Raw genomic sequence first — 20,485 nt, 5'->3', positions numbered from 1 at the left:
ATACTTTGGACTCTGCTGATTCTGTAGTGCTTCTCCTAATAGATATTGCTGCAACAAACCTATAAAGAACATAACCATGTTTTGCTATGAAGTAGTATATGAGCAGAGGAGTCCCTGTATATTCTCCCCTATTCCCTCTGGTAGCAAAGGTCCTTTACCAAGCTCAGAAGCAAGGGTTTTGTCAAATTCTGAATGGTACAGATTTTGTTTGCAGTGCTAAGGATGGCAGGGACCAATTACATTAAACTCTCACTGTATAGTAGTACATAAAACTTTGAGATCTTTCCCCTATCAGAAGTCTATGGGTATGTCTACAATGCAAAAATAAAACCACCCCACAACCTGCAGCAGAGAGTCTCAGAGCCCAGGGTCAATGGACTTGGGGTCAAATTATGGGGCCAAAAATAGCAGTGCAGACATTCCTGTTCGGGCTAGAGCCCAGGCTCTGAAACCCAAGGGGGATGAGTCTCAGACAATTAGCAGCCACACATAAATGCAGAGACTTGTACCCTGAAGGCAGATGTTTATATTATGGTATCAAGAGCACTTTAAAAACACCAGAAGTAACATTTTTAAGAGACCTTAAATTCCACCTTCAGAAGTGTCTTTGGCATTTCAGTTCCTAAGTTCCTAGCCACTTTTGTAAATTTTACCCAAGAACTTTAAATTGGCTTGCTCAGAAGAAAAATCTCTGTGGGAGAGAATCTAAAAATTGGAGATCTTCTATAGTACAGTTTTGTACTTGTTTATGCAAGTCAGCTTCTTCACATTGGAAACCGTTCCCTGCTGAAGGCAAACCCAAATCTAAAATCATGGGCATCAAACCATGGGCAGTTTTCCTTGTTGCCATAGTCACTTTTGCACAATGCATTTGTATCCTACCAATTCAGAAACGCTAGTGTTGTATGAGGAATACTGCCACTCATTCAGTCTGGTTTGAGGTCTAAGTTCAAAGCTCTCCACTGGTCTTAACTCGGAAATCCTTGATTGTCTAGCTGAAGAACTATCCCTTAGCTATCTTGGACTCTTAGGTGTGGTAATGTGTAACTTTTAATTCAATTCCTGTGGAGATCTGCAATGTATCTGAAAAGTCTTCAGGCTCATTAAGCAGCATCCACATTACAGGGATTTCTTTTGTTATCATAAACATCTCCTTCATTCCGTGTGGCAAGCAAAGAATGTTGTGTCAGTGCATCAGGACCTGGGACACTGGCGTTCGTACAGCACCCTGAATCACAAGTTACACCTAGCTCTTACATTGCTTTCATCCATTTCTATCACATTGTTTTATAAAAAGGTGGTTAAACTACCACCATTTTCTACAGATGGAAAAAGAGAGGCACAGAGGGGATATGTCCATATGTGTGAATTGCAGCAATGGCAATATGATGGAATAAAGGACATGAAGGAGATAAACAGGTGCCCATGTACCCCTGGTGTGGGGATATGACCCAGCATGGAAGTGAGCATGACCTGAGGTGACCTCAATGTCCTAAAGCATGACGCAGCTGAACACTTCAAAGGGATCGAAGTGCAACCTTAGGACTTCATGCCCAACTTGTGTTGAAACCAAGTGCACAATTAACATCCAGCTGGTTCTCTCAACTGTGGCATTATAAGATACTTTTTACCTCTAAACTTTCTAGCTGACTTAGCCTTGTTCTTGGACTCAGGTCTCCAGAAAAGTGTTAAATGCTCACCCCAAGTCTTGACTAGACTTGCGGAATTCAGATAAGACAGCTGTGATTCTTCCCTAAACATTGAAAAAGGCAACCATATTGTTGGCCATTGAACCAGTATATTCTCCACTGTGCAAGCCAAAGGGCTGCTTCTTTTTTAATCGGGAGGGGCAAAGAAAATGGAGGCAGGCGACCTAAAGTGGTAAGACCAGACGACTGAGAAAGGCACAACGATCAAATTCTATTTTATTTAAAGAAAGCTGAAGGCACTACACTTACTGTAGTTTTATTGAGCCAAAAAAGAGATATAAACAAGTAGCAACTGAAAGATAAAATAGCTATTGTGGCGCCTTTTAGCTAGTGCATAGTAATGCAAGGGACTCATAGCTGGAAACAAGAGATCCTGGCCTGTTTAGCAGAAGCAGGAATGAGCCAACCAAGTATTGTCTGGTAACGGATTTTACCTAGGAGAATCCTACAAGACATATTAATGGAGCACACACTCAACAGTAGAGATCTGCTTTAAGATATGCCTTTGAAGAAAATACAAATACCCCATTTGTCAAACGCTACTATCTGCAAGCCAGCGAGGAGGTCACAGTCCCCAGAGACCACTATACCTCATATGCCAATGGATTAGCTGAAAACAGACTTGTAAGAGCACTCCACATTAGGCATACAACAGTTAACAGAGTAACATCCTAGGTTTGCATTAACAGAACATGCGCTCTCGTCCTTTCTGCTGCAGAATCACACTTGTGTGGGATCCAACAACTTCTTACGGGTCTAGATATCTATTTATCCACTTCCCCTCTGTCTCACCCTCCATCTGTCAGGATCAAAGACTGTATTTATACAGCTCATGACAATGCCTTGTCAACTGCTTGCAGCAGCTCACAGCTGTATCCTGCTACAAGCCATTCCCAGGAACATCACGATTCCAGAAATATAAGCCTGTTCCATACGGCACTAGAATTTGATGATAAACTATAGCAGTTTTGGAGTCACTAAAGTAACCAAAAAAGACTGCTTTCATATTCTCTTTCCAGGTTAATTTCAAGCTATAGGCACAGACTCATTGTTTCTCAAAGTTAATTGGTTTCATCTTTAATCCAACATGAGACACAAATATCTACTGGATCATATCTTTTAAAAAAAATGTATGAATGGCTTGGCACAGGTGGCCTCATTCCAAATAAGGTAAATGCTAATTTCCCAACCCAGTCAATCTCTTCCAAAGCACTCATACCCACCAAGGCTGGTACTGACTGCATTGCTTGAGTAGCACAAAGGGAGCTGACCAGGACACCCAACTCTATATGCTATGGCTTCGAAGAACTCGTGAATGCACTGCCCCTTTCCTGCTTTTTTGTCATTTAAAAAGGATGATTATTTTACATCATTAGATGAGACCAATGGAGCTAAAATGGGGATTTTCAAAAGGCACTAAAGGGAACTGGGTGCTTTTGAAAACCCCAGCCTAAATATGTATAGGTTGGCTCAGTAAAGAGTAAACAGTGATGGGAGGAACACAAAGGACATCTACTAGTACCTGAAGGGTGTAAATATAAAACAGGGAAGGAGTTGTTTAAGGCATAACAAGGAGATATAATTAGAAGTGAGAGTTTCTGGAAAAGGAGAATGATTAGGCCTTGAAATAATCTCACATGCAATGTAGAAGAAGTCCCATCACTTCAGAGGTTTAAAACTAGACTAGACAAGGTGCTAGCAAAAGCACTATAGGGAACAATCCTACACTGGCAGGAGGAAGAATGAGATGATTAATAAGAAATTAGAGATAGAAAAGACCTGTGATTCCAAAACAAAATTTAACTATAATCCTCACAATCCTTCCAAATTTCTACCAGGTACCAAGGGCAGCTAGCACTACTACAGTAGTTTGCGTGCTTATGGGGGGGAAGGAGGGGAAAGCAGGAGAGAGAGAAGCAGAGGAATATGTAACAGTCTTCAGACACATTAAGGGCTGTTATAAAGAGAATGATCAACTGTTCTCTATGTCCACAGAAGGTAGGACAAGTAGTAATGGGCTTAATCTGAAGCAAGGGAAATTTAGGTTAGATATTAGGAAAAGCTTGCTGTGGAATCCCCATCATTGGAGGTTTTTAAAAACAGGTTGGACAAACACCTGTCAGTGATGGGTTAGCCACAGTCGAGGGGCTGGATTACACTTCTCAAGGTTCATTCCAGCCCTACGTTTCTAGAATCATATGCTTGGGCTGCAGTTTTCAAAGATGTTACCTACACATCATTGAATTCTTCCAGTGACTTAGCAGGTGTGAACACATCCAACAGACCAATCACCTATAAAGAAAAAAAGGCAAAAAATGAGAAAACTGTGAAATATATTTTGTAATATAATTTGATCTACTTCATAAATGGTTAGTTCCTGTACTGGAGTAGAAAAGATTCACTCCATCTCACTTTTTTCTTCCAAAACAAATCAAGAGGCCAGGGGAGGAGGGAAGAAATTAGTTTTCATAATCCTGAATACAGCTTATGTTCTTGTGGGGAAAAAATTTCTAGTTTTAATACATATGGTTGCCATTTTTACCCCAACCATCCATCCAAAGAATCAAATAGGGAAAGGTGAAAAATCAAGTAATGCAACTTGATACTATCACTTGACACACATGCTATATTCATTGTTGTTGTAGCCACGTTGGTCTCAGGATATTAGGAGACAAGGTGGATGAGAATATCTTTTATTGGACCAACTTCTGTTGGCGAGAGAAATAAACTTTCAAGCTTACACAGGGCTCTTCTTCGGGTCTAGGAAAGGTACTCAGAGCGTCACTGCTAAATACAAGGTGGAACAGATTGTTTTGCATAAGTAGCTGACTCATACCGCAAGGGACCATTCAAGATGAAGTTGGCAATTAAAAACTCCTCTAGTCACAGGGAGCAAAGGAGAAAGGGAAAGCAGCTGGTGGGAGGGACGGTTGTTAGTGCGTTACAGGTTTTTGTAATAAGTCATAAATCCAGTGTTTCTATATAGTCCATGATTTTTAGTGTCAGGCAAAGTTATGAATTTAAGCTCCCAGATGCATCTTTTGAAAGTGTTGTGCAAGTTTAAAATGCTACATGAAATACTGGATAATCTATTAGGGAGGAGGAAAAGAAAGCAGTGGATAATTGAAAGTCTAATTACAAAACAAAATGCTTTAGAAGACAGCACAGTAGAGAAAGCATACAATTGAGGTTTTAAAATCAGAATTATTGGATTGAGAAGTAGTAATTCTTTCCTACTAAATTAAGTTATTGGTGGAAATAATTCTATTATATTGATCCAAAACACCTTTAAGATGCCAGAGACCAAGAGGTATTGTTGGAAAAACTATACATCAAATATAGGAAGTCCATACCTGTCTGTGTTTCAATTATCCTTTGTTAACTATTGGTTAATGATTGGCTTTATAACTCTATGATGTTTTATCATAATGACAGATTATTTAGGTTATTTTCAATCTGAATATAAAGAACCGTCTTTTTTTGTATTTTTACCTGAGTCTAGTTAGTATTTTTTTGTTAAATAAGATAATCCAAGTCACAGAGAGTTTTTCAAATATTTTTCAGTTCCAGTCTTCATTCTGATTTATGGAGTACATAAGAATTTTAATACAGAAGTTCTTTACCCTTAACACAAAGACTCCCCATTTTCTAGATGTCAATAGAGAAGGAAATCAAAATGAGTGAACACAAAGTTTTACTTAACAGGTCTAAACACCTCCTTTCCTAGTGAAGATCCTGACCTGAGAGGCAATACAAACCTGTGCAACAGATCAACTCGGAAGGACACAGGTGTAAACCCTAGTTTAATAGGTTACAAAACAAAATATCCCCAAGGCTTTGTGGTGAGATCCAGTATAGGACAGAATATGTGTTAGGAAACCCTGAAGCTACACACTACTTGAGTGACCAGCAAAAAAGTTTGGCTATGAAACAAGGTGGATGAGAAAAAGGTACACATCAAGTTAGAGAATTAGGCAGCAGTCTACTCCCTGCTTAGAGTCCTGGCCATACATCTGATTAGACTGTAAACTCTGCATTAGAGATTCCATGCCTTTTTATTTGCTTTATTAAGGTGCTTAGCAAAATTCTGGGCTCTGTAATCAAAAACAAACATAAGATGCAAATGGAAGAAATCTTCCAGGACATTGATTCTTGTCCCTAGCTATCGCAGGCAACCACATCATATAATCCCTTTCATAAATTTATCAAACTCCATCTTGAAACCTATCAGATTTCTTGCCCGCATTCCTCCTTTTGGGAAGCTATTCCAGAATCTCACTTCTGCAATGGGTAGAAACCTTTTTCTAATTTCCAGCCTCGATTTACTCATGGTCAGTTTATACCCACTTTTTTTTGTGGCAACATTGTCCTTTATCTTAAATAGCTCTTTTCCTCCCTGGCAAATTTATTGAGTGCAAGCAGATCCCCTGGGACCCTTTACTTAGCTTGGTTGTTTAGACTAGCAGTTTTAGTCTCTTCTCATACAATAGGCTCTCCATTCCCCCGATCATCCCAGTAGCCCTTCTCTGCACCTATTCCAGTTTGTGAATTTATCTTTCTTGAACATGGACCAGAACTGTACTCAGCATTATAGAGGTGGTCTTACCAGTGCTTTCTACAATGGCATTAATACTTCCCTACCTCTATTGGATATACCTCACCTGATGCATCCCAGAATCTAATTTGCTTTTTCAGGGCTGCACCACACTGGTGGCTCATTCATTTTGTGACTCAGGTCTTTCACCTTCTCTGGCGTTTCCAACGAGCCCCCAACTTATAATGGAAATCTTCTTCTTAGTCTATAAGAGCATAAATTTGCACTTTGTACTATTCACTTTCTTCCCATTTTTATTACTCCATACCCTCAAGGTCATCCAGTTCTTGTCATATTCGAGTCCTTCTGTGTGTTGACAATGCTGCCTAACTTTATGTCATCAGCAAATTTCATTAGCGCACTCCTACTTTCTGAGCCAAGATCAGTAATAAAAATATTAAATAAGACCAGTCCCTGAGGAACTCCATTAACAACCTCCCTCCAGTCCAACTGCTCCCCTTTCAGCACAACCTGTTGTTGTCTCCCTTTGAGCCAGTTCCTTACTCACCTTACAATCCTTGTACTAATTCCCATATTCTCCAGTTTAACTAGATGCCTTTTGTTTATTGTGATTACATTTACATAGATGTTCAAGTCAAGTGTGTAAATTTAAATGTCTTAGCCATTCAATTGCTTAGGGAGGGGCATTGTGCAAGCCCATGAGGTAATCAGGCAGCCCTTGCTGATGGATGCTAATTTCCCATGTGGCACTGTATGAAACGCTTTACTGGAGTCCAGATAGATTAGATCTGGGTAGGCAAACTTTTTCGCCCAAGGGCAACATCTGAGTGTGGAAATTGTATGGCGGGCCAGGAATGCTCAAGAAACTGGGGGTTGACGTTGGGAAGGGGGTGAACACTCCCACTATGGTTGCGGGAGGGGGCTCCAGGCTGAGGGCTCTGGCTGGGGGTGTCGCTCTGGGGTGGGGCTGGATATGAAGGGTTCAGAATGCAGGAAGGTGCTCCAGGCTGGAACTGAGGGGTTCGGAGGGCAGGAGGGGGATCAGGTCCGAGGCAGAGGGTTGAGATGAGGGAGGGGGTCGGGGTACAGGCTTCAGGCGGCGCTTACCTCAAGCGGCTCCTGGAAGTAGCAGCATGTCCCTCCTCCGGCTCCCATACGGAGGCACGGCCAGGTGGCTCTCCGTGCTGCCCTGTCTGCAGGCGCCATCCCTGCAGTTCCCATTGGCCTTGGTTCCCAGTCAATGGGAGCTGTGGGGGCAGTGCTTGGGGCAGGGGGAGCATGCAGAGCCCCCAGCTTCCACTATGTATAGGAGCTGGATTAGAGACATGCAGCTGCTTCCAGGAACCGCACAGAGCCACGGCACATGCAGAGTGGGGCAAGCCTCCAACCCCGCTCCCTGGCTGGAGTGCCGGACTGGGGCAAGCCCGGGACCCTGCTTCCCGCGGGAGTTCGAGGGCCAGATTAAAACGTCTGAAGAGCTGGGTGCAGCCCCCATGGCCATAGTTTGCCCACCTCTGGATTAGATCTAACGCATTTCCCTTGTTTAGAGAATCAGTTCTCAAATAAAGATGTCAATTTAGTCTGGCGCTATATTCTTTTCTTCAAAATTTGTTCTAAAAAGTCTTTCATATTATTGAGTTCAGAATAACAGATCTGTAGATGCTTGATTCACTCCCTCCCACCCACTTTCTTAAATAGATGTACCACGCATTTGCTATTCTCCAGTCATATAGTACCAAACCCAATTTGATAGATTTATTAAAAATATTTGTAATTTTACCTATTCTTTCTGTATTCGGGGTTGGAGATTCTCAGGTCCACCTAACTTGAGTACATTAAGCTCCGAGTTTTACTTCCACTTTAGATGTGGTAATTTCTAATCATCATACACCCTTTCCCATTCGCCTTCCTGCCTTTGTCTCCAGGTTCTACATCATCATCCTTATTGAAAGCCAGGATGGATTTGATTTAAATCAAATTGATTCAGGAAGACTATTTAATCATGGATTTCTACATAAAAGTGCATTCTTGTTGGTTGTTATAACCTTAATACATATTCTTCACAACTCAGAGATAGATGTAGTTTCATTTTTAGAAGGTACACACCATACATTTTTAAAAAGTGATCTATTTTGAAAACTTTTCAGATTAGTTTTACAGCTATATCAGAAAACAAATGATTGTTTGGCTATTTCATTTACCAAAGGTAACTGAAGCAGATATTTATGAAGTCATTGGGAGGTGAACTGTCTCCAATTCAACAGGTTAATCATTAATATCTGGAGAATTTTCTTGCCATGCTGTATTAGGAGGAGAACATCACCAGAGAGACATTTAAATTATTTTAGTTAACTAAAACAGCAACGTTGTGTATTCTGGATTTTTTTCTTCAACAGCAAACAAAATATTTTAACAAAACAAGCATCTGAATTTTTGAATTTAGTTAACCATTCAAGTTTTTTAAAATCAGGTTTGTATTTGTTAAAATTGTTTTTAACTAAAACAGTTAAATTAAATATTAAAAAAAAAATCGACTGTCAGCCAGCTCAACATGAGAAATTTAAAATATTGGCTTCTGCAGCTAACTCAGTCGTTTTCACCTTCATTTTCCTGTTTGTTTATAATCTGGAAAAGAAAAACAAGCTTTCCTGCTTTTTCAGGTCCCAAACAATTTCTCCATTTGGAATGAATTAGTCCAAAGGAAGAAAATATTCTTTCTACACCGGCAGAAGCAGCTACTGCTGTTAAAAGTGAGATCATCACTTCAACAGTCTCTGAGTCCAAGTGCTTAAGTGACTTCCACCAGTTCACTGGAGTGACTTTCTTTAAAACATCAGCAGCAAACATATATTTCTTGAATGGTTCTTATTCCAAACTGGGTCTCTTTTATGACCTGCTGCCATTATGGGTTTTCCCTTCTAGTGAGAGAATGGTATGGTAGATCTCAAATCAATTAAGGCTACACTCAGAAAGACCTCAAGACTTGTTATCCAAACAATTTCACTTTTGTTTCTACTGTCTGTCCCTCCCTTCTCACATTTATCTTCAGACTTCTCCTTGTCCAGATTTATTCCGCCCCCAACAATCTTCTATTCATTGAACTTTTTGAAACTTTGTACTTTTAGAGAGAGGTAAGGTACACAAATTTGCAGAGGGACAATAGGGTTGAGGTCTGTTATTTCTCATCTCTATATATTATTTTTAAAAACATTTTTGCTGTTAACAAGCATGCTATCTCTGGAGACACAAATCCACAGTTTGAGAACTGCAAAACTAAGCATCTCTGATGGTATCTTCTAGACTCAGTACTGAATCCCATAGGTAGATAAAAAGATTAACCTAAATAATCTATACAGAAGCCCCTGGAAACCCATAAGATTGGGTCCTTAATCCATGAACTATTAGAACTCATTTACAAAACTTTTTTTTTTAAACATTATGTGAATATATTGTCTCATACAAAAGAATTAGAATTTATAATCCCTATTCCATGATGAGATATCTTTGAGCTAGAATGGATCTTAATTAAAACCATCTTTAAATAAAATGCTTTTTGAGGAAAAAAAGCAAACAAAAATCCGATTTAAATAAATAAAAGCAGTTTTAAAAAAAATAATTGATTTTTATTCACCCTGTTGAAAACTGAGCCAAAGTATTCATTTAGATTTTGAGACATACCTAAATTATCTTTAATCTCGACCCCATCTTCACTGCAAAGTAGCCCCACTTCCTCTTTCATTGTTTTCTTTTTATTTATATAACTAAAGAACTTTTTACTATTTGTTTTAAGTTCCTTTTGCAAGGTCTAACTCGGCTGAAAAAGAACTTGCTGTCTAGTACGTTCAACGTGGAGCCAGTCTGCAAGAACAGCTCAGAGTCATACCCTCACTTATACCTTTCCTACCTATGCAACCTCCATCCTCATCTTTGAATTTTTACTGATCAAAAATCCTCATTCCCCTAAATGCAGGGCGAACTAGTACACCTGCATTACTTCCTGGAAAAAATATCTATTTACAGGGTCATAAGACTAACAGCTCTCAGATACACTAGAGAAGGAATTCTCAAACTTCATTGCACAGTGACCCCCTTCTGACAACAAAAATTACTTTGTGACCCCAGGAGGTGGGACCGAAGCCTGAGCCCACCCAAGCCCCACTGCCCAGGGTGGGGGGCCAAAGCCCAAGTCCCACCGCTCCAGGGATGGGATCCAAAGCTGAAGCTCAAGGGCTTCAGCCCCAGGTAGGGATCCTGCAACCCAAGTCCTGCCGCCCTGGGCTGAAGCCCTTGGGCTTTGGCTTTGTCCCTGGGCAATGGGACTTAGGCTTCAGCCCCGGGCACCAACAAATCTAAGCCAGCCCTGGTGACCCCATTCAAAGGGGGTCACAACCCACCTTAAGGTCCCGACCCACAGTTTGAGAATCGCTACGCTAGAGGGTAAATTCATTTGATGGGTTTTTTTTTTTTAAGGTTGCTCTAATTTTTGCCAGTTTGTTTATATTTTCCCTCTCAATAGGCAGATTTTTTAAAAGCATATCTGATAAAGGGATGGTGTTCCACTAGGTATTTCTCCAATTTTAGTTCAGTTTCTCTCTTCTCTCACAGAGATTTGCTGAGTTCCATCTACATTCACACCCCTGCAACACCAATGAAGTTTAATTGTACATGTGTAACTAAAGGTGGAAGTCAGTTCTTCCACTTACAAAGGCAGAATTTGGCCAAGTCAATTTTAAACAGATGGTTTTGAGGAGCCAAGATTATGCTTCTGGAAAGGACATATTTAGAGAATAAATGAAACAAGTCACAATCTGAACTTCCTCAGATCTGCCCTATGCTGAATCCCAAAGATTACTCAATTTCTACTCTACAATAAATACATTATTCGATAGACTTGTTCCAATCCTCTGTTCACATTAACTGTGTTATTTCATTGTCAGGACGAAAACAGCAAATTCATCCCCTGAATAGTGCAAGGGAGCAAGAATTACAAAAGTTATCACACACTTGTAAGATTTCTTCAGTGGGTATTTCCATCTTAGGTATGAATTAGTCTGCCAAATAACTGCATCAGCCCCCAGTTTAGCACAAGATGACAGAACTTGCCTTTTCCATTCTATCTTTCCTTTTGACCATATCACTTTGAATCTGCACATTTTAATGTGACAAGTTACAGTCTACCCTTATCTTTCATCAGAGAAGTTACACCCACCCATTATCTACAACACTTAAATACACTCCTTCTGTAGTGTATAATTAACGCAATTCTGAGGAAATTTAATCACTACTACATTCAGAGCCCCAGCCTGACAGTGGATTATCTGTACATAGACTGATCAAAGAACAAAGCACAGTCCAAGATGCTCTGATGCCCAATTATATAACCAGTTGTTTGTAGCAGCAGAGGTATTTCATAGCAGGAGATGCTCAGTGGAAGCAGCTTTTCCTATAAGGGGTATAGTCAATGACTGTGCCCTCACATACTGGCTGTTTAGAAATACAATTATTATCCTACAATCCTCCGTCCAATTACGTAACCCTTCGCAAACAGCCTCAAAGATAACCAAAATCCAATCAGAGCATATAAGTATTATCATGGTGCCCAACTGCATTTCACTTTGTAAAATATTTCACAGGTTAATGTGAGACAAAATTATCAAAATAGTGATTTCTAATTCTATTCTAGAACACTTAATATTATGAATATGCCACTTCAGGTTCAGCAGTTAAAGCAGAGTTCAGTTTTACACTTCAACCACTTTTATGCATGAGGAATGCAACACATTCTCAAAATTATAGCACTACTCAGTACATAATAGATTTTCTGAGAATTCAAGTAAATCTATATAGCATGACTACCGGTTTCAGAGTAGTGGCCGTGTTAGTCTGTATCCGCAAAAAGAATAGGAGTACTTGTGGCACCTTAGAGACTAACAAATTTATTTGAGCATAAGCTTTTGTGAGCTACAGCTCACTTCATCGGATGCATGCATGCATTGGATACAGCCGATGAAGTGAGCTGTAGCTCACGAAAGCTTATGCTCAAATAAATTAGTTAGTCTCTAAGGTACCACAAGTACGCCTTTTCTTTTTATATAGCATTAGATATTTGATGTATTTTACCAACACAAGACATTTATTTCCTACTCAAAAGAGTTTACAATCTTGAAACAAGATAGGACAATAGTTCAGAGGAAGAATGATATGGTGATTACTGATAAGGAAGGAGGATTTGCTTGAAGAAATGTATTTTAAGAGATTTATAGGAGAAAGAAGGTGCCTGCCACGTTAAAACAGGGAGATTCTCTCTCATTTTAACCCCTGTGCCTGGAATACTCAAAGCAGATGAAGACTGCAGTGAAACAAGAGAATTGGGAAGAGCAAAAGCAACAGTACATGATGATAAACATAATTAGCGATAAAAATCTCTATTCTAATTTCCACTGCTTACTCCTACTAACTCAGCCCAGTATGTGGCTGATGCCCAGAACTAGTTAAATAAAATGTTTATCCGGAGGGAAGGTTTCTGCAGCAGTCCACAGCAATTTTGGGAAGAAAAAAGCAGCCCAAAAAGGTTCAAGAGAAACTTCGTAGGTGTGTCTTTTAGGGCAATACCATCAACACTAGAGCTCTACCCTCACCATGGCATGAAGCAGGTGTTGTTGGGGAATATTCTTCATAACATGCAGGTGTTTTAAAAGTTCCACTTAAGTTAGCAACACTAACACTGTCAAGGAGGACTGTGTCAGAGCCTTTGGTGATCCTGGCAGCTGACTGACATGGCTGATAGCCAACTACACAAACTGGAATGAAAAATATGAGAAATTCCAGTCAAAATGCCCAAAAGAATCCATGAATTAAGTTGTTTTGGGATGTTATTTCCTTATTAGATGAAGACACTGGAAGCAGGTTAGGCTCAGCTCACTGCTAAAATTTCAGCAATTTGCTTAATGTCAACCTAAAGCTCATATAAAAATGTAAGTTAGAAGTCTCCCTCTTAACATTTTGGAAGCTGTACAAAGAGCTGGAGAATGTTCAGCCACATGATTTTGCTGCCTCAAAATAGCGTATGGCACTGATGGGCTGATGCCTTAACGCTGCACTAAATGAGAATTATTCATCCAAAACCAGATCTTGTCCTAGGGAAATATGGAAGTTCCACACACACATTTCCAGGATGCCAAGGATATATTCTGAGAAAGTCAGAATTGTATTCATTCTCTTACTTTTTGGAGGAGTTCATGGCATTGATGGGAAATTGATGAGAAAAGAAAATAATCTCCAAGGTATACATGATTCTACACAAGTGAGAGAATTAAGACAAGCAGCATTTGAAGTTCAACACAGATTGGGATCATTGTTTATGTTTAACCTTCCCAGAAAAATCTTATCTTGCTTGCTAAGACTTGTTGCATCCTGTGCACAGAAGTTACATTACAGAAACTGGAGAGCATTTTTTAAAAGGATATTAGGGTTTCAAGAAACCTCTGATATTACCTGATCCACTCTCCCAGAGGACCAACTTTCAGGCTTCTTGCACAACACAAGAAATTGGAGAAGGCAGAAATATTGCTATTTAGTTTCTTTAAAACGGTATCTAACTCCAAAAATAATGTACATTTTACTGATCATCAACAGCATGCTCAATGATGCAGAACATAGTAAGGGCAGGTCTACACTACAAACTTGCATTGGCATGTTTGTGCTTCTGTAGTGCTTCTGGTTATGACTCTCTAAGAAAGTGACAGCAGAGAGCTCTCCCATCAACTTAATAACTCCACCTCTGCAAGAGGCAGTAGCTATGTCGGCAGGAGAAGTTCTCATGCCGACACAGCACAGTCTACACAGGGAGTTATGGTTGGTATAACTACATTGCTCAGGGGTGTGGATTTTTTCACACCCCTGAGTGACATAGTTATACCGAAATGTGTTATGTAGACCCGGCCTAAGAAAATGTCTATCAAAAGGCACAATCACAATTCTACATACTTAGCTTAAAAAAACAAAAAACAGAGCACCAATAACCAAGATAGATCCATTTATCACATATTGGTGCAAATATTTTTCTTTTTATAATAGATACACAACAGTACTATTAGGATGATTCATACTGTGTTCTAAGAAGGGATCCGAAAGAAGGGTAGATGTTTGGCACACTGCCACAGACATTCTCCGCAGAAGGGATAGCGTGACAGGAGGCACAGGGATGAAAGCGGGAGAAGGATAGAAGAAGCAGTAAGACAGAAGGTATGGCCAAAGCAGAGGAAATGAGGAAGAATTCAGAGTAGGAACAGATTACAGAAGAAATTAGACGGAGCAGAGTTATGCAGAGCCTTAAACATGAGGATGAGAATTCTGAACTTGATACAGAGGCAATGGAAAACCAGTGAAGGGATTCGAAGATGTGGGCAAGGAAACAAAGTGCAGTGGGTATGAAAGATAGTGTTTGTATTCCCCCTCGGTCTCACGGCCCAGGTACCAGGTAAGAAAATGGGGGACAAAGTTCCCCCCATGCTACAGTTCAAAGGTTAGGCTTTCCTCCCCTAACCTAGAATGCGAGCTCTCTGGAACAAGAACAAAACTATATGGTTCCTACAGTGCCTGGCACAATGGGGCCATGATCCTGGATTGGGGCCTGCTGTAATACAAATAATAAAGTCAGGGCCAAAGACAATCTTTGTCAGTGAAGAATGCAACAGCTGAAGAGGCACAGAATTCACAATAAAACCCACCCAGTGGGAACACGAAAAAGAGACAAGCACCTCCTCCTAATGCTTGGAGAGTCCCAGCATCGGGGAAGATAAGTCATCGTGTCTCAAGACACTTTCCCCACATCCATCTTTGCAAGGGCAGTGGCAACTAATGCTCAGGTGAGCAATTAGAGCCAGCGGGGGGGGGGGGGGAGGTTGGGGTTCAGCAGCACTACTGAAGCCCTGACTAGAATAGGCACAGCAGGAAGAAAGTCAAGTGACATTTATCTTACCTCACATGCAGAGACTGACCTCAGAGTGGATGGAAGAAACCAAACCTCCAAGAATATCGTAAAACATGTTAAAAGCACAAACGTCAAACAGAGCACTAAATCAATTAAGCTAAGCTTATTACTTAACATACTGTGAATCAAATTGAGGCTTTACTACGGAAATAGTTATATTGCAAGCCTTTCATCATCACTGAAGGTTAGTTCTCTCAAAATACCCTTTTAACCGTTAAACTTTCATTGAGTTACAGGAAACTAGACCAATTTATTACTATTAAGGATCTTCTATAAGCCCAGTAAAATATACTTAACACCCAAAACCAACTACAAGTATGCAACAGTCATCCATTTAATAATCAGGTACTTCTCCCATCTTATGTTTTTCAATCAGGTTACTCTAAAGAGGTTTGGTCACTTTCAAAAGCATTTATACCATTGCCTTTTCCCTCAGTCCTCCTTCCCAACACTTACTGAACATCCTGCAAATCAACCCTTCCCCCCCCCCTCAAAAAAAAAAAAAGATGTGTAGCAGGCCTTAACTAGGGGTGTCACTATTAATCACAGCTAACTCATGAGATGAACTCAAAAAAATTAATCGCAACTTAAAAAGTTAATAGCGATTAATCGCAGTTTAAATCACACTGTTAAGCAATAGAATACCAATTGAAATTAAATATTTTGGGATGTTTTCTACATTTTCAAATATATTGATTTCAATTACAACACAGAATATGAAGTGTACAGTGCTCACTTATTATTTTGATTACGAATATTTGCACTATAAAAAAAAGAAATAGTATTTTTAAATTCACCTCATACAAGTACTGTAGTGCAACCTCTATCATGAAAGTGCAATTTACAAATGTTGGATTTTTCTTGTTAAATAACTGCACTCAAAAACAAAACATTGTAAAACTTTAGAGCCTACAAATCCACTCAATCCTACTTCTTGTTCAGCCAGTCGGCGAGACAAACAAGTTTGTTTACATTTATGGGAGATAATGCTCCCTGCTTCCTATTTACAATGTCACCTGAAAGCGAGAACAGGTGTTCGTGTGGCACTTTTGTAGCCATCATTGCAAGTTATTTATGTGCCAGATATGCTAAACGTTCGTATGCCCCTTCATGCTTCAGCCACCATTCCAGAGAACATGCTTCCATGCTGATGACACTTGTTAAAAAAGTAATGCGTTAATTAAATTTGTGACTGAACTCCTTGGGGGAGAATTGTACGTCTCCTGCTCTGTTTTACCTGCATTCTGCTATATATTTTATGTTATGGCAATCTCGGATGATGACCCAGCACATGTTCATTTTAAGAACACTTTTACCGCAGATCTGAGAACGCAAAAAAGGTACCAACGTGAGATTTCTAAAGATAGCTACAGCACTAGACCCAAGGTTTAAGAATCTGAAGTGCCTTCCCAAATCTGAGAGGGACGAGGCGTGGAGCATGCTTGCAGAAGTCTTATAAGAGCAATACTCCAATGCGGAAACTCCTGCTGGTAGCATCTGACTCAGAGGATGAAAATGAACATGCCAGTCCACACTGCTTTGGATCATTATCAAGAAGAACCCCAGTGTCACCAGCATGGAAGCATGTCCTCTAGAATGGTGGCTGAAGTATGAAGGGACATCTGAATCTTAAGCACATCTAGCACGTAAATATCTTGCGACACCAGCTACAACAGTGTCATGCAAATGACTGTTTTCATTTTTAGGTGACACTGTAAACAAGAAACAGGCAGCATTATCTTCTGCAAATGTAAACACATTTGTCTGAGTGATTAGATGAACAAGAACTAGGACTGAGTGGACTTGTAGTTTTACATTGTTTTATTTTTGAATGCAGTCCTTAATTGTACATTTATAAGTCCAACTTTCATAATAAAGAGATTTCACTACAGTACTTGTATTAGGTGAATAATTTATTTTGTTTTTTACAGTGCAAATATTTGTAATCAAAAATAAATATAAAGTGGGCACTTTACACTTTGTATTCTGTGTTGTAATTGAAATCAATATATTTGAAAATATAGAAAACATCCAAAAATGTAAATAAATCGTATTCTATTATTTAACAGCGTGATTAATCATGATTAATTTTTTTAATCTCGACAGCCCTAACCTTAATCAATTTTATACTAAAAAAAGTACCCATTCTTCTGACTCACTTCTGTCACCTTCTCAGAGTACTAAAAAACATTTTAATTGATAGCTAAATTCCCATACTACAAGACTTCTAACGTAGTCATGCTGGAGGTTCAGTTTACTTATCACTGGGTTGGTCTGCATTTGATCAAGCATTTCACAGCTATGAACATCCAATTTCCATACATTGCATGTCTCTGGGCATCTCCTAGGACAGTGGTTTCCAAATGTTAACAACCTGTGAACCCCTGTCACTAAAATGTCAAGTCTCATGAACCCCCTCCTAAAAATGAATATTTCCAGGGATTTTCTCCTTGACCTGAATATAAATTATAAAAGCAGTGATCTTGGAAATATAAAATTGTTTTTATGTCATGCTTATTACAAACTATTTATTACTATTATTATCATTACAGTATTTTATTACATTATGAAAATGGCTACACTCTTCCAAGATCTCACTTTCATAGCTTGTATCTCTTTGAATAAGCCTGTTATAAGACAAGGCTCCTATGCTTCATCAAGGAGCATCAGATGTGAAACAGCATGAAGGTATTTAAGAAACCAACTCAAAGAGTTCCTCCTACACAAGCATTCAGGTCTTGAGCAGTCCAGGCAAACAATGTACATTACAACAAAGCTTAAACATGTTCTTCATAATAATTTTAAAAACAACACTAGCTGCCTATTTAACTTTAAAAACAGCAAAAAATATCCACCTCCCTTTCCATTTTTTATATGAAGTCTTAAAGTTTAAATCTCCTCAGTGTGATAGATATGCTTGCTTTGATCTGCTTAGCTCTTGGAAGTCCAGGGGCTCCGGGCTGCTGGCCCTGTGCTGTCCGGGATGCCTAGGGACAGCTCTGTGTGCCATTAGGGAATTTTTTCCCCGAGAACCCCCTGTAACATTTCACGAACCCCAGTTTGACAGCCACTATCCTAGAACTTACATTTTCATGTTTCATATGTTTAAGTAGCCGTAGTTCTCTGTAGGTCCTTTTGGCATGGATGATGGACTGAAATGGTCTGGACAGCTTCTTCACAGCCACTCGCAGCCCAGTTTTTCTGTCAAAGGCAGAGCTACAATTTAAAAAAAAATAAAGTTACCAAATGTAAAAAATACTTTAAAAATAACTAGAGATTGAGACTGAAATAACTCATTTTCCCCAGTGAAATTAGTCCATAACTCCCTGTGCCACATTTTAAAAAGCCACCTTTCCATACCTATGTTTGGTTTCCAAGAAAAAGTGGCAAAGAGCAAAATGAATCCTTTGCTTCAGGATCAGTGGGAGGGAGGACAGGAAAGGGGTTTTGCAGAAGAAGTGTGTATACCGTACTTTAAGAAAGCAGTCTGATGCATATCCTCAAAATATTTGTATAGAAAATTTTAATTTACTTTGGAATTAAGATGTGGCAAACACACGCAGTCTCTCTCAAAAATTAATACAGTAAGAGAGAATCAAAGTCTTCAAGTCTTTTTTAGTTGGAGAGCCTGGCCTTGCAAAAAAACTAGTAATTTACAAGGAAGCGTCCTGCAAGCTTCCCTTAACATTTCACAGCTCAATGAGAAATCCCTTACGAAGCTTCATTTCAGTCTATTCAACTAGTTCAGTTCAATTATTAGTTCATTCAAAGTTAAGAAACAGATTGGGAACTGAAAAAGTAGGAAAGCTAGTATTCCCTCTTACACTAGTATTTTATTCATAGATTGTAAGGATGAGATATATTAGTTCTAAAATCTTGAAGAATATGATGACCAGACAAAATCAATTGAAGTCACTAACTACATAGACTACTACCTTTAATAAAATCAATTTTAAATGGAAAACATGCTTTGATAATTTTTTCTTATGTATCAGCACATTTAAAGTAGTTTTATTTAACTAATCAAACCATAACTGTTTCGGGCATTTTAAATGAATTCCAGTTTCCATCCAAACAGAGCTTGACATGAATCAAGAATAAAAAGTTAATCTACAAATTAAAAAAATGCATCATTCACCATTTTCTAACATAATAAAACAAATAAAACTTAAGAGTCTGAGTAAGTGTCTGTTAAGCTATATAATTGCTTAAAAATGTGTACAGATTTAATGTATCCTCCTGGTTAGCAAAAAGTAGTACTAAATGTATGTGAAGACTATACTTAGTTGTAAATCAACACGATTTAATGGTTACCAACCAACGAGAATCAACCTCTCTTTAGGGGAAAAAAGGTGTAAATGCAAAACAAGTTTAAAACTGATTATTTACAATCAAGGTTTCCTGCCTGATAATTTAAGTTGCTTTCATTTAAATCAATCCATCCTGAACGTTATCACAAAAGGTTTTGACATAGATGAAAAGCATTATTCTATTACACCTATCCCCACACAATATTCCAGAGCCCTAGCTGAGAATTTTAGATTCCAAGTACCAACAAAAGATGGATATTTAGCTCTGAACAACTGAATACCACTTCTGCTTTATTTCCCCTTTGGATGTTTTTGAAATCTAACTTCTTCTTGTTTCTTGAAAAGAAGAGAGGAAGAGGCAGAGGATGTGAAATTGATGAAGTTAAGCTTAATAGTAAGATAATGGAGAAAGGGCGGAGAGAATGGGAAAGAGGCCAGGAGTATTAGGACATAATTTGCCCATTTCACAGAACTTTTATTCAAACCAGCCTGCCTCTTGATTGAATAAAGATTTATACAGACCATTTCCCTTGGTAATCATGAAAAGGAAGGGAAAGTTCATGTTTACAAGTTCAAAGTGGGAAGCAAGGCCAATAATGGAAAGGCCATCACCACATCTCACGAAGAGAAGTCACAGCAGGAAAAACATATGCATACTAAATCCACAGCTTTATACAAGTCAGAAATAAAAACTAAATATATACCCTCTCCAAACCATAGTTTATTTATCTTCTATAAAATGAAGTCACAATACTTATTAGTATGACTTGCTAAGTTTCACTTGAGAAAAATACCTCTATTAAAATCCGTGTGCTCTCTCCACTCAGAGTGCTGAAATGAAGCTTATGAAAAACTTGGCAACTATGTAGCCAAACACTTAAATTTTTTTCAACCAGCAACCATCGTCTTCCATATGTTC

General features: G+C 39.0%; 1 protein-coding gene across 7 annotated transcripts in view; it reads right to left on the bottom strand.

Moving 5' to 3' along the window:
* The window catches only part of MAPK14 (mitogen-activated protein kinase 14), a 49,553-nt gene that overhangs the window by 20,967 nt on the left and 8,101 nt on the right, over nucleotides 1-20,485 (bottom strand). For 6 of the 7 annotated variants that reach the window (XM_043500332.1, XM_043500333.1, XM_038379740.2 and 3 more), the window contains exons 2-3: nucleotides 18,343-18,472; nucleotides 3,943-4,001 (exon numbers count right to left, since the gene is read on the bottom strand). In XM_043500332.1, the coding sequence (XP_043356267.1) occupies nucleotides 3,943-4,001; nucleotides 18,343-18,472 (189 nt within the window). The remainder of the gene's footprint in view (nucleotides 1-3,942; nucleotides 4,002-18,342; nucleotides 18,473-20,485) is intronic. The other variant, XM_038379745.2, reaches the window with a different exon arrangement.

This window comes from Dermochelys coriacea, chromosome 21, assembly GCF_009764565.3.
Source record: "Dermochelys coriacea isolate rDerCor1 chromosome 21, rDerCor1.pri.v4, whole genome shotgun sequence".
Classification (NCBI taxonomy): domain Eukaryota; kingdom Metazoa; phylum Chordata; order Testudines; family Dermochelyidae; genus Dermochelys; species Dermochelys coriacea.
The sequence above is the reverse complement of the archived record's forward strand: the minus strand, read 5'-3'. Positions and strand labels throughout refer to the sequence as shown.